Consider the following 12,883-nt stretch of genomic DNA (forward strand, 5'->3'; position numbering starts at 1 on the left):
CTTTCCTCCTCATCTCAATCTCCGCCATGTCCTTCCCCACCCAGGCCGCAGCCCGCTGCTGCAGACAGCTCTCCGGCTCCGTCCGCCCATCCTCCCTGCGCATCGCGACCTCCGCTTCATACCTCACAGCCCGTCGCACACCCAGCAGCCGGCGATGGGAGTCCACCGAGGCCGCCCCTGCTGCTGCTGCCCCCACGAACCCCAAGATCGCCCAGATTGTCGACCAGATCAGCACATTGACCCTGCTCGAGACTGCTGACCTCGTGTCCAGCTTGAAGGTGCGTTTGACCTCTTTTTTTCTCCTTTCCGGGGACTTTTCCTGCAATTGGGCTCGGGGGTGTAGAATATGCGATGGAGTCATGTCTGCATCGCTTGGAGGGTCTTCAATTGCAGCATCTATCGCTGAACCGAATATTTGCTAACCATCTTCTCAACAGACCCGCCTCAACATCCCCGACCTCCCCGTTGGCGGCTTCGCCATGGCCGCTGGTGGTGGCGCCCCCGGTGCTGCTGCTGCCGTCGAGGAAGAGGAGGCTGCTCCCGCCGCCGCCGAGAAGACATTGTTCAACTTGAAGCTCGAGTCCTTCGAGCCTACCTCCAAGCCCAAGGTCATCAAGGAGATCAAGACCATGCTTGGTCTGTCTCTGGTGGACAGCAAGAAGTTCGTCGAGTCCGCGCCTAAGATGCTGAAGGAGTCTGTGCCCAAGGAGGAGGCAGAGAAGATTATTGAGACGCTCAAGGCTCTGGGCGCTAAGGCTATTATGGAGTAAAAATTGTTTATTTTATAGGAGGATGAGGAGAGAGATGCTTATCGCAGAACTCTTCTCTTGCTTTTGATCTTCTCCGGTTTTTACTCCTTGTTTTGGGGCTCTTGGGCTTTTACTTGTTGTTGGCCTGGTAGATCAAGGCAAAATGTACATTATACGCATTGTGTTCTGGGACCGTCTGGCACAGGCGGCTCTTTTGGTTAATTGATGCATTTAGCATTCTGATATTTATCCGTTCTTTATAAAGTAAACAGTAAATATAGATGTGGCCCCGGGGTAGAAAGAGGTTTATATCAGATGTTGATGCTGTCAGGTCCAGTGACTTGACTTCTCCGAATTCGACTCCCAAAATTTCAGACTCTCCAACATTCATTCCTCCACAACTTCAAACCCATGACGAAACCCTCACTTTCGCCAGCACAATGGCCTCGAACATGCCGTTCTCTTAATCCAATCGTACAAGGCGTGCGCAATCCGAGGCTGGGAGCCCGCGCAGCTCCCGCCATCCACGATGTGACCGCACCTGCGACACCGAAACGACCATTCCATACTACCCAGCCTTGGTCGCTCAGACCCCTCTCAAAATTACCCACTACTTCCCACAAAGCCAATGAATTATCACAAGCAATGATACTAGAAAACAAGCAAGGCATACCTCTGGACCGTGATGGGTTTTTTCGTCTACGTTTAAAACCGGAGAAACTTCGACACCTGGATGAAGACGAATTCAAGCGATTGTATGAAGCTGCCGCTGAACTTTTGCCCCCTCAAGTTGACCTGACTACGTTTACACGCGTGGCCGAACGACTGGTCAAGGCTGCTGGGTCTATTGACTGCAGCGCGGCAGCCATTCAGAGTATCTCTGTAGGTAGGTTTTGCTCTCAAGTGCCTCCTTCAGGAGTTGATACTTACTAATGAACTTTACTTGCTGTAGACGTTGACGCTGTCTATCGAATCGGGTACGTTGTCGCCAGATCTTCTCCCGGCTTCCAGGAATATGTCCAGAGTGCTTGTGCGAGAGCCGGGTCCCGCCGAGCCCTTGTTGCTCTTGTGTCCAGATACCTTCGTCTGGACGGCGTTGATATTCACCGAAACAACGAGTGGATCACGCGGCTCCAGGAGCTAGCTCTCAAGGAAGATTTCCCTCCCGCGATTCTGGTCTGGGCAGAGCTTTTGACCTGGCGTGGTCAGACCCAAGAAGCCACCGAAATCTTAGAAGAGAAAGTCCTTCCATTCCTCCAAAGCTCACGAGCCATCCCCAAGCCATTCACAGATCTTACCCTGGATGGGACTGTCTCCTCTCCCCTGGCGACTCTATGCTCTTGCCAACGCCGACGACCCGGAGAAAGTGAAAGATGCCATGACTCGCGCGGCCTTGGACTTCGGCGAGCCCATTGCTTTGACCGAGCTGGCGATCAGTGCGCTCACCAGCCAGCCAGGCGGACCAGAGGACGCATTCGCAGACATAGACAACGAGCAGGCATGGCAGGAATACCAAAAGTACGAACAGTACATGACCATGGCTGCCACGGCCGGCTACGATCCAGCTTGCTTCTATATTGCCAACTGGTACTACCACATATCCAAAGGCTGGCTCCCCAACCCCGAAAAGCGGACGCGTCTCTTGCAGGAGAGGGCGTGGGGGATCTCACAGCCGTCGGATTGGGACGACCCCTGGAAGAAATACAACCCATACATGCGCATGACGCAGTTACTGTCCCATTTGAATAAACCCATGGAGCCCGATGAATACCACCTGCTCTCGATTAGCTGGCATCAACTTGCCATGTTAAAAAAGAATAACAAGTCATCTCCCCTCATTCTGGCATTATTGTTCCGCGAAAGCGGCTACTTCAAGGATGGCCTTAAGATGTTCCATGGAGCTCTTAAGACGGGCTTTCCAGATTTCCTGCCGAGGAAGGGATTACTCGAGTTGGATAAAAATTGGTTCAATCCGAAATATGATCCGCCTATGAAGCAGATCGCTAAAAAGCTGATGCCGATTGGTTAGATCGGGCTGTTGATTGAATCTCTGTACATTACTTTATACCACATGCATAGTTTTAATTTTTCGAGCTTGAACTGATCTTGTCTATACACATTCGATCTCGTTGATCAATGCCAAGTAAACTCCGTCTCATTCATATTGCAAAGTATATGCCCTAGTAACATCGCCATCTAACCCAGCCTCGCATTTCACTTCATGCAATGCTTCCATACGTAAAGCAACAAACCGAACCAGAAACAACAAAAAATAAAAAAAGAATAAAGAAGCAAAACAAAAGAAGACAACAAGATAAACAAAAACTGTCGATATGATAGAAAAGAATCAAACGCCAACCCTACATCCGCTCCAATTTTCATCCTACCAAGCCCTACCAAAAGCAACATACTCCATGCAGCCCAGTCCTGCCCCCAGCGGCAAGGAAGCAAATAAAAACCAAAGCAAAGCAGGACCCAAACCCGCTCACGCCGATAAGAAAAAGAAGAAGAAGAAGAAGAAGAGGAGGAAGAGAGAGAATCAGCGCCTCTTCTTCCCCTTCCCCTTCCCATGCCCCCTCGTCTTCAATTCCACAAACCCAAGCTCCTTCAAGCCCTCAGCAAGAATACTCGAATCCCGCATACCCGGAAAATCCTTCGCAGGATAAACCCGAAAAGGATCGGACCAAGCCTCAGCAAGAATGGGCATCGACTGGCCCGTATCTTCAACAGAGCCCCAGTTCATAAGCCGGAACTGAAGCCGATACAGGCCAGCGGAGCGAATGGACAGATCGGCAAAGATGAAGAAGGTAGCGGGCTGGTGGAGGCGCGCGGAGGGGTGATTGTAGGCATTTGATGGGCTGGAGAGATGGGAGTTGAGAGAGGAAGTCGGGTGTGGAGGGGCGGAGTTTGGGTCTGGGTCTGCGTCGACGTAGAAGGGGGACATGAAGGCTTTTCCGGAGAGGAGGGGTGTTGAGAAGGGGTCGTCTGTTCTTGCGACGCCGTCGTCGAGGTCTTTTTCGCCTTCTTTGTCTTTGTCGCGGTCTTGGGGTTGGTCTTGCGGGTCGGAGGCTGATTCGGTGGGTTCGGACCAGGGTGATTGGGGTGAGACGGGGAAGAGGAGGCAGCCCACTGTGAAGCGCGGGTCTTGGAGGATATCGCGGTCTTCTTGGGAGTTGGAGTCGAAGTCGTTTAGGAGGATTTGGACGATTGGGGGTGGGTCGACTGGGCGGCGGTCTCGGTCACCTGCGCCGCAGGCTCGTGCTGCTAGGGGTTGTTGGCGGACGTGGAGGTGGTAGCGGGATTGGGTGGATGGGCGTCTTGGAGGTGTTGGGGGTTGTTCAGCTTCTGGTTCGTGGTGGAGGAGCTTGTCGAAGCCGTGAGGCATTCTGTAGGGTACATTGCGGGGTTGCTTTGAGTCTTGTTGCGTGCTGTGTAGAGTCAGAGCTGATGGATAGTTGGCTGCGCTTTTGTCTGACCAGACGGGACTGGGCATGGCCGTGGAACTGCTGCTGTGTCTATATAGATTTTCTGGAGTATTAGAGTGGGATCTTGCGTTCAACGATTCTCCATTGTGTGACCTGTCACAGATGTGACATCAGAGGGAGTCTCTATTGAAGCCAAAAGCATCGAGGCCGGATGACTGACAGATAAAGATGGCTGAAATGAAAAGAGAGGGACTTTACTGGGACTCCACGTCGTATTGCCGGCTCCGTTGGCTATCATAGTCACGGACATTGTTCAAAATTGGGTTTGGTCTTTCTTCCTGTGGTGTAAAGTGTTCACGCGGATCAAACGACGGTGGATGTGATCGTAATTGATGTGGTTGTATAGGTTGTCGGGTCATGTATGCATTGTCGGCGGAGAGAACATATCGCGGATCTACTCTTTCGGGAAGAGGATGCAAGGCAGGAAGCCGAGGAGCAAAAGATGTGGACATAGGGCGTTCAAAGCCCGAGGCCAAGAGCTGTCGAGGTTCATGTCGCGCGTATGGATTTGGAATGGGTGGACGATATTGGACTGAGTCGATGTGTGGCCACTCCGGCGCGGGATGCCCATATTCCTGCGGTGGTCTCGACATCTATTGACTTGTGCCGGGGTAAGACCTCGTGTTATAGTCTATAAAATGCCGTATGCGGACGGGGGCTATAAAAGAACAGGCATCGAAAATAACCCCACGGAATATTGACCCAACGCGAGCAGAGCCAATGCCGCGGAGTTATATGATACTCAAAAACCAGACAAAATAGATTCACGTCAAAATCGTGAATGCATATCCTGGATCTGCCTGCGGTTAAGGCATCTGATAAGCCGCATGCGAATGCAGGTTCAACAGCAGGGCCTCATGACCCCCGACTGTAATTGCTCCGATCTATACTTGCCTCGGGGGTAACGTTGGTCAAATCCAGCTTCGAAACGAAAAAAAAAAAGTTGTTCACGGAGCGAATCCCACCACCAATTTCACCGTGTCCAATCACCTCAGGGCTGGATATGACAAGGAACAGTGAACACATTCAAAGGTACAAATATGTTTCAGCAAAACCACGGCCTTGGTGCATTTACGATTGGCGCTGTACCCACCGATGAACGATGAAAAGGGAAGAGCCGGGGGAACGGGCCGAGCGGGCATGGTTTTACCACGGTAGGGGACATCTGTGTGGGCTTTGTGGGCTGTGTCTCCATTAATTTAGTGCGTGGGAGCTGGATGAACCACTAGGTCTGTTCCTGACAGAGACTGGCTGGCGCCCGAGGGCTTCCGACCTGGAAAGACGGTCAGCCCCCCCAGAAGCCGTTGGCACATTGTGGGACTCTGCGTACAGGCTGAGAAGCTTTTCCTGGGAATCGGGATGAAGTGGCTCGTGTTACATGTGCCATATCCAGTCGCCTGTTTTTAACTCATTAGGCGTTAGGGTGTGGATGGGTAGTCATTAGGGGGACTAGTTGGGACCAATCGAGACAAGCAGTCAAGTCCTTGTCTGCCTTTTCGCGGACCAGAGCGGACCAGAGCGGACCATAAATTGAAGTCCTTAATCAAAGAGCTCCGCAGTGCAGAAAACTTAGATCTCCGCTTGACGAAATTTCTGAACTGCGTGTCGATCGGATGGTGACCGACGCCGGAAAAAGTACCTTCAGCACAGTGGCTAGCTAGGGCCGCGAGGCGCGATTGGCGTTCAACCGTTGCTTGGCGTTCACCTGGATCTGCTCCCCACAACGGGGGATCAACTGGCACCGGGCTCGCCGTGGTAGCCCCTAATTTGCGGCATAGCTGATGAGAACCCGGCAAGCTTTCGGAGGGAAAACAGCGACGGAAACAATCGTCCTGGCTTTCCAGGAAGTCAATTAGCGTTTCACTATACGCTCTGACCATGGCCCGTCTCGAGCCCTGGCAAATTTAGGGGCATGTCAGATCGATCGGCAAGGTAGCTGTGGACTGTGAACTGTGAACTGTGGACTCGCAAGTTGGAGTTAGGGCCCAAGCGTTCAGCCACCGCTTGATATCGCTAAGAATACGGGGCGACAATCTCGGATCCGAGCAGGCCACTGGCTAGTATCAGAACTAACTAATACAGTACAGTACTGTAGTTCAGCCGTGGAAGGTCGTCACCAATCATCCGAAAAGAGGGTTGAACTGTGGAGCTGAAGCAATTTGCAGCTTTGAATCCCGTAATTACTGTCGGCAGATGCGGCCCTTGACTCTGTTAGCCTCCACTTTAGTTCTGAAATATCTTTAAAGAGAATGTCGAGTGTCTTTGCTCGCACTTTGGAGAAGTTTGTGAATTCCATACATCAAACTTTCTGGGATCATGCAACCCAGCAAGGGAATTGGCTGTGCTGGCTCCGAGAGATTACTGGGAAGCCTTGCTGAGCCACTTCAAATCTGCAGGCTGTTGTAGCCATGCAGAAACAAGGATCTTGCCTTCCATGTGCTCGTGGTCACACAACGGCGTGAATGGCTCGAAAGGGCAGGGATGATCTGATAGACACTGCCGTTAATAGTGCTTTACATTCAACAGTTCATACACCTTCATCGATGTCGAGTCGGTGGCGTTTGCACCCTTACTGTCGATCCTGTCCTTGCAATCAGTGGACCCCCATAGCGAGAGAGGCGTGGAAACTTCATTGAGGTGCGTGTCGATGATCCCGACAATAGGGAACCGAAGTCGCCGGTGCAAGGATTAGGATCCTAATTGACCGAGTCCGTTGGCCAAGGCCCCAAGATCGACAAGACGTAGCGAATTAAAATCCGTAACAGGGGAACCCTTGTCTAGACGAAGGAAATGGAAGGTAGGTTCCGTAAGTTAATCGTATAACCTTGAAAGGTAACGTCTGAATTCTGCCCATGCTCACCACGTTCATCACCGCTACATCAATACATACAAAAGATCCATGTACATTCATGCCCAACAGCCGTAGGCTTGCCTCGATTAATGTAAGTCGGGACTTGGATCTACATCCAGGAAATAAGGCCCATGGCAATTTCGAGCAAGCTTAGGGGTACCAAGAGAACAAAAGTTCGTCCTTATAGGATCCGTTGGGAGCTTGAGATTTACCAAGGCTCCAAAGAGGCCATCCGAAGGCGCTGGACCACAATCAATGACCCCATTACCGTTTCTGTTTCCGATATACAAAGCCAGGAGGTCATTGTGGTGACGATCCCATACAACAATGTATCCAGACGACTGCCATGGCTGATCCACACCATACCGCATGTCCATGCAGCCGAGCTGCATCAAATGTAAGGCATTGATTCCCGTTTCGGGCACTCCATCAACGATCAAACGAGCCCGAACAAGTCCGAGTCTAGATGGAGTCCACGGCACAGACGAGTCATGTAGCGCCGGTATTCTGGAATTGGAAAATTCTACCGGTGAGTACTCCGGAGTCCATCGAAGTTCAAGGAATTCCGATTCGGAGCGAGTTTCTCCAGAGTATAGTTCACCGTAACCGTGATGAGTGATAATTTCCTGGGACATTCCGTCATGATCATGCAACAGATCCACAATACCTCCCAATACAGCTGGTGACTTGGAACAACCATTGACCTGAAGTTCTGCATATAGTTGGTTGATGTGATCAGCGGCAATACATTGCCGATCGAGAGTAGGCAGTGCTTGCTCGTCAAATGCTTCCCATATTGTGTCTGAGGACTCTGGGGCTGTGCTGAAATGACTTTGACTTTCGGAATTCCACTGTATACCCAACCTCCGGTCTATGTTCTGGAGGCAATCCTCAAGCAATTCAAGGTAGTCCTTGCCTCTCACTAAATCAGGTAATGCATCACCCACGGTAGGATCGTCAATGAGAGCCTGAAGAGCTCCAGCTCCAACTTGCGCAATATGTGGAAGGTTGTCGCCAGAAACCTGAGACACCTCTTCCAGGAACTGCGCTGCGGTCTCGGAGCGCCCAATTTGGACTAGTAATAGCACCGCTCTATAGGCTTGAGCGTGGCCACTCCCAGAAGACGAGATATCTTTCACGAATTGAGCCCAGCAAGCTCGAAGTACCTCGTTACTCCCAAGCTTTATTAGTAGATAGAGATAGCCCATGCTTTCTTCTGAGGCTGGCGTCCACTGCAAGATGTCACGCAACTTCACGGAGTTTTGGGGTGAAATATCTCCTTCACCTGTAACAACTGCAAGCATAGGATCGTGGTCATAGCTTGGATCATCAAAAGTTTTTGAGTCAAGTTGTTGAGCACAGCTAACGGATATCAACATGATCTCTCGCTGATTATCCACAGACGGGAAACCCTTGCGCTGGTAGTCAACTAGAAATTTTCTAATAGCGGGTACCGATAGATCACGCATTGCAAGTCCGATGCAAAGAGAATGGAGATTTCGGTTGACCGGGAGTTGGAGACGATGTAGCCTGGCATGAAGGTCGTCTAACACTTGCAGAAGCTCTGCCGATTTGCCTCCCTGTCCATGACTTTGCAAAGTGTGACTTAAGAATGAACATATTGTCTCTTGCAGAAATTCTGCACCGTACTTATCATTGGCGTATCTCGCAATAGCGCTTCGCAGGGAACGGACATCGATGATCTCCTCTTTTCCGGGCAATAGAGGAAGTCCTTTGAGAGAATTCCACAATGATGGAGGTGGACTGTTAGATTTCCACTCAGTGTTGAAAGCCTCACGAAGATCTGAAGGTAGAGCATCAATTGGGCTTGCGTTAAGACCTGGCTCGGTTGAGTCTCTTAGGACGAATCGAAGTAATTCCGATGGTGATGGGGGTACTTGTTTTGAGGCTTGTGGTCGAGTGTAAAGACAGCGAGTCCATCTTAACTTCATTCCAGGTTGAAGAAGCCATTGCTTACGCAACAGCATGCGTGGAAATCCCATGGCCCACAAGACACCATCAGATCTCCAAAGGTGGAGAAGATAAACAATCGATAAGGGGGCAAGTCCGGGGTTCTGCTGGCAGATTAAGGGCGGTGTAAATTCCGGCGAAGCGGATCTGATCACGCTTTTAATCCATCGTCAACCCGCCTGTACCACTATTTCAGTAACACTACCTCAAACCGATCACCATTTGACTGTCACTTCGAAATTGACTCCTTCGCCGATACTGTATCATCATGGTTCAAACAAGAAGGGCGGAAAAGTCCGCAAAGGACGAAGCGAGTGAACAACAGACTGAACACCCGATTGAGACAACTTCAGACAGCCCCGACACAAGCTCCGAAAAAAAAGTTGAAAGCAAAAGCGATGAAGGCGCTTCAAAGGCACGCGACAGAATGGAAAAGTTCAAAGCTCTGCAAGCTCGAGCAGTAGGTGAACCCTGATACCGTGAAGTCAAACCACAAACTAACTGGAGTAATAGAAATCTGCCACCGAACGCAACTTGAAAGAAACTGTTGCCGAATCTCAGCGCTTGACAACTGATCCGGCACTACTCAACACATTATCCCGAAAGCATGCATTCGCCTCACACAACCTCCTCAAAGCAGACACAGAAGCTGCGGGAGAAGACTTTGAACGCAAGCGTGCATGGGACTGGACAGTCGAAGAATCTGAGAAGTGGGATAAGCGCATGGCCAAGAAACAGCGCCATCGTGACGATGTCGCATTCAAGGACTACACACAAGATGCGCGCAAGGTCTACAAGAGGCAGATGAGGGAACTGCAGCCTAACTTGGACTCATACGAAAAAGACAAGATGGCGGCAATTGAGAAGGCTGCAGCTAATGGTGATCTCGAGATTGTGGAGACCGAGGACGGAGAAATGATCGCAGTCGACAAGAACGGAAGCTTCTATTCTACAGCGGACTCCACTGGCTTCACAGATAGCAAACCAGACCGTGCGGCTGTTGACAGGCTTGTCAATGATCTACAGAAGGCCGAGGAGGCACGCCTCAAGAAGCGCAAGGAGCGCCGTGGTGACGATGATTCCGATGTGACATACATCAACGAGAAGAACAAGCAGTTCAACATGAAATTGGCTCGTTTCTACAACAAGGTGAGTTCCCAGCTGCTCTTTTCTTTCAACCATGTGAAATCATACTGATCTAGTTTAGTACACTACCGAGATTCGGGACAGCTTTGAGCGTGGAACTATGATGTAATCTTAATATGACATTGGTTGCAATATGGTACACGGCTGGGATTGTGGGTCTTGCCTAGGCCAGCAAGGAAATAGCGAGAATATCGATGACTCCGAATTTTGTTCGCCAAAATATGTTTTACAAGAATTCCTCGGTCACACAGTCCATACCTAGAGCATCGTCTTTCGCCAGGCCTTGGTTGCAAGTGCCTCAATCTGTTTTGTTCCGACTGCACCCTTGGTTGTCTCATCTTCCAATGCCTCGACTACCGCCTCGGCAACAACGTCAACTTTGAGGGGTTTCTCTGCCATCGATCCGAGGAACCCAAGCTTATTTCCGAGGAATGTGTTGAATTCAGAGGCGACGAAACCTCCCATTGCGATTGGAAGCGTGAACTTTCTGCTGGAGTCATACATGAAGCCCGGACGCATGAAGATACTTCGCAAATCTGGGAGTTTGGATGCGATGGCTGCCTCTGCGTCCCTTTTAGTGGTGATGTACCTGGCCGGTAGGAGCGGTGCGCCAGCAGCAGCAGAAATGTAGACGAAAGCTGGGACATGCTCATTACTGGATTCCTGGGCAAGTGCAATGGCTATTACCGCGTGCGAGGCATTAGTTAGCTTCTCAAACACATAATTTATGCCAATAAAGAATTTGTACATACCCGAGTCTCGGTTCATCAACTCATAAGTCAACTGCCCATCCTTTTCTTTTGGCTCAAGAGCCTCGCCCTCTTTCCTTGATAGAGGGTTCTGGCTTCCTAGCTTAGTCGAACTAAAGGCTCGCTGAAGGCCACCGATAATTGGCTCCTTCCCTTGGACAACACCCTTATAGTCTGCTTCCAGGAGAATCCCCATTGTATGAACAACGGCTGAAGCTCCGTTGAGGTATGTCTTGTAGCTTTCTGGCTTCAAGATATCAGCCTTGGCCCATTTCACGGAGCCTGCCCAGCTCGGACGTTCCTTGGAGTCAGTGACTGTATCCCACCGTGGCTCTCCCGAGCGACTAGAGATGGGTTAGTCTCTGTAATATTCGTAGATCCAGGAATCATAAACTCAGCTACCTTAATGATGTGACTGTCCATCCCCTTGCCGCCGCAGATTTGCAGATTCTAGATCCTAGAATGAAAAGTTAGCAATGCTTATCAATATACAAACAAGTGTGTATCACAAACCCAGAAATCCACTTCCTCCAGCAACGACCAAAGTTTTAATGGCCATGTTGTAGCTCTTGATAGCTCCGGGAATGATATCACTGGTTCAGGCAAACTGGTGCAATAGCAATGGCTTGTTGACACTCGCAATTGAGAAAGCTCAAGTTACTAAAAGATATGTTAATGCCAAGTTCTTCATATGCCAGCTCTGAGGTATTTCAAGAATGTCCCTGTCCAAGTTTCCGCAGTTAGCGTCATTCGGTATCGCCTGCTCCGAAGAGGCAAGTCTTGGCATCACGCCTCAGGCCGGAACTGCCGGGCGGTGTAGCAAGAGGCATATTCGCCCTTGTTCAACATAATCTAATCTACGCTCTCTACAATCCGATATTGCTACAAAATGCCATCAGCAATTGCAAACAAGCGTGTCAGAGTGAGTGATATGCCTTGTTAATGTGCATCGAAAGTGAACTAATGCCAGTCTCGCAGGGCATCTCGATCTTCCGACCATTTGGTACGTTCGCGATAGGCGCATCACCAACAATCGCAAGCTAACAACCCCAGTGTTCGGTAGTGTCGCGCATCCATTCGACCCAGAGAACAAGCCAACAGATTGCCCACCCGATCATACTCATCGCTGGCAAATCTTTGTCCGCGGAATCAACGGCGAAGACATCTCCTACTGGCTCAAGAAAGTCCAGTTCAAGCTCCACGAGACATATGCGCAGAATGTCCGCACAATCGAGCAACCCCCATTTGAAGTTTCCGAGACCGGTTGGGGTGAATTCGAGATCCAACTCAAGCTCTTCTTCGCCCCGGAGTCGGGTGAGAAGGCCCAGACCCTTTGGCACAGCCTGAAGCTACACCCGTACGGACCTGATGCGGAGGGCATGAAAGAGCGTCGTGAGACAGTTGTCAGCCAGAACTACGAGGAGATCATCTTTAATGAGCCTGTCGAGGCGTTCTACGAAATTCTTACAGGTGGTCCCAGTGGTGGACAGCCTTCTAAGAGCAAGGCAAAGAATGCCAGACAGATTGCAACGGCTGATATTCCCATGATTGAAACACCCAACAATCCTTACAGTCGCAGTACTGAGAACAAAGAGCTTGATCGGATGGCCGAGGCTACTCAGACAGTTGAGCAGATGATCAAGGAGGAAAAAGAGCGCCTGATCGAACGAGAGAAATTGTTGGCTGATTTGCGAGAAAGTGAAGGTGTGCCTGCCAACACAAAGAAGAGGTGATTGCTTCGCATTTTGTATGCCAAGAAGCAAGCCTATTATCGCTGCTCAGCTACCTGGCTTCCAAGAACCCTACCAAGATGTCTTCGATCAGCAACCCTCACCATCCTGATCTGACCTTTCACCCTGCGCACCAGACCCTGTGAGGAGTCAGCACTCAGACTCAGCGTCGACATTCCGAAATTGAGACCACCATGGATGG

At 50.4% G+C, this 12,883-nt stretch overlaps 7 protein-coding genes across 7 annotated transcripts; 4 read left to right on the forward strand and 3 right to left on the reverse strand.

Moving 5' to 3' along the window:
• Positions 1-26: 26 nt before the first annotated feature.
• Positions 27-770, forward strand: N7511_001040 (mitochondrial 54S ribosomal protein bL12m; the record flags this gene model as incomplete). The annotated part of the gene is made up of 2 exons (XM_057123465.1): positions 27-278; positions 438-770. 2 exons carry the CDS (start codon positions 27-29, stop codon positions 768-770), a joined length of 585 nt encoding a protein of 194 aa, XP_056989198.1.
• Positions 771-1,160: 390 nt separating this feature from the next.
• Positions 1,161-2,778, forward strand: N7511_001041 (uncharacterized protein; the record flags this gene model as incomplete). The annotated part of the gene is made up of 3 exons (XM_057123466.1): positions 1,161-1,635; positions 1,702-1,991; positions 2,041-2,778. 3 exons carry the CDS (start codon positions 1,161-1,163, stop codon positions 2,776-2,778), a joined length of 1,503 nt encoding a protein of 500 aa, XP_056989199.1.
• Positions 2,779-3,288: 510 nt separating this feature from the next.
• On the reverse strand, positions 3,289-4,242 carry N7511_001042 (velvet factor family protein; the record flags this gene model as incomplete). The annotated part of the gene is made up of 1 exon (XM_057123467.1): positions 3,289-4,242. One exon carries the CDS (start codon positions 4,240-4,242, stop codon positions 3,289-3,291), a length of 954 nt encoding a protein of 317 aa, XP_056989200.1.
• A 2,929-nt stretch (positions 4,243-7,171) lies between these two features.
• N7511_001043 (uncharacterized protein) lies at positions 7,172-9,088 on the reverse strand (the record flags this gene model as incomplete). The annotated part of the gene is made up of 1 exon (XM_057123468.1): positions 7,172-9,088. One exon carries the CDS (start codon positions 9,086-9,088, stop codon positions 7,172-7,174), a length of 1,917 nt encoding a protein of 638 aa, XP_056989201.1.
• Positions 9,089-9,324: 236 nt separating this feature from the next.
• On the forward strand, positions 9,325-10,311 carry N7511_001044 (pre-mRNA-splicing factor SYF2; the record flags this gene model as incomplete). The annotated part of the gene is made up of 3 exons (XM_057123469.1): positions 9,325-9,516; positions 9,570-10,205; positions 10,264-10,311. 3 exons carry the CDS (start codon positions 9,325-9,327, stop codon positions 10,309-10,311), a joined length of 876 nt encoding a protein of 291 aa, XP_056989202.1.
• A 149-nt stretch (positions 10,312-10,460) lies between these two features.
• horA (ubiquinone biosynthesis protein COQ11) lies at positions 10,461-11,510 on the reverse strand (the record flags this gene model as incomplete). The annotated part of the gene is made up of 4 exons (XM_057123470.1): positions 10,461-10,882; positions 10,955-11,295; positions 11,354-11,408; positions 11,465-11,510. The coding sequence occupies 4 exons, from the start codon at positions 11,508-11,510 to the stop codon at positions 10,461-10,463; spliced, it is 864 nt and encodes a 287-aa protein (XP_056989203.1).
• Positions 11,511-11,840: 330 nt separating this feature from the next.
• yaf9 (YEATS domain-containing protein YAF9) lies at positions 11,841-12,684 on the forward strand (the record flags this gene model as incomplete). Its single annotated transcript, XM_057123471.1, has 3 exons — positions 11,841-11,873; positions 11,930-11,954; positions 12,005-12,684. 3 exons carry the CDS (start codon positions 11,841-11,843, stop codon positions 12,682-12,684), a joined length of 738 nt encoding a protein of 245 aa, XP_056989204.1.
• Positions 12,685-12,883: the final 199 nt, after the last annotated feature.

This window comes from Penicillium nucicola, assembly GCF_028828085.1.
Source record: "Penicillium nucicola strain IBT 29836 chromosome Unknown utg000001l, whole genome shotgun sequence".
NCBI lineage: Eukaryota > Fungi > Ascomycota > Eurotiomycetes > Eurotiales > Aspergillaceae > Penicillium > Penicillium nucicola.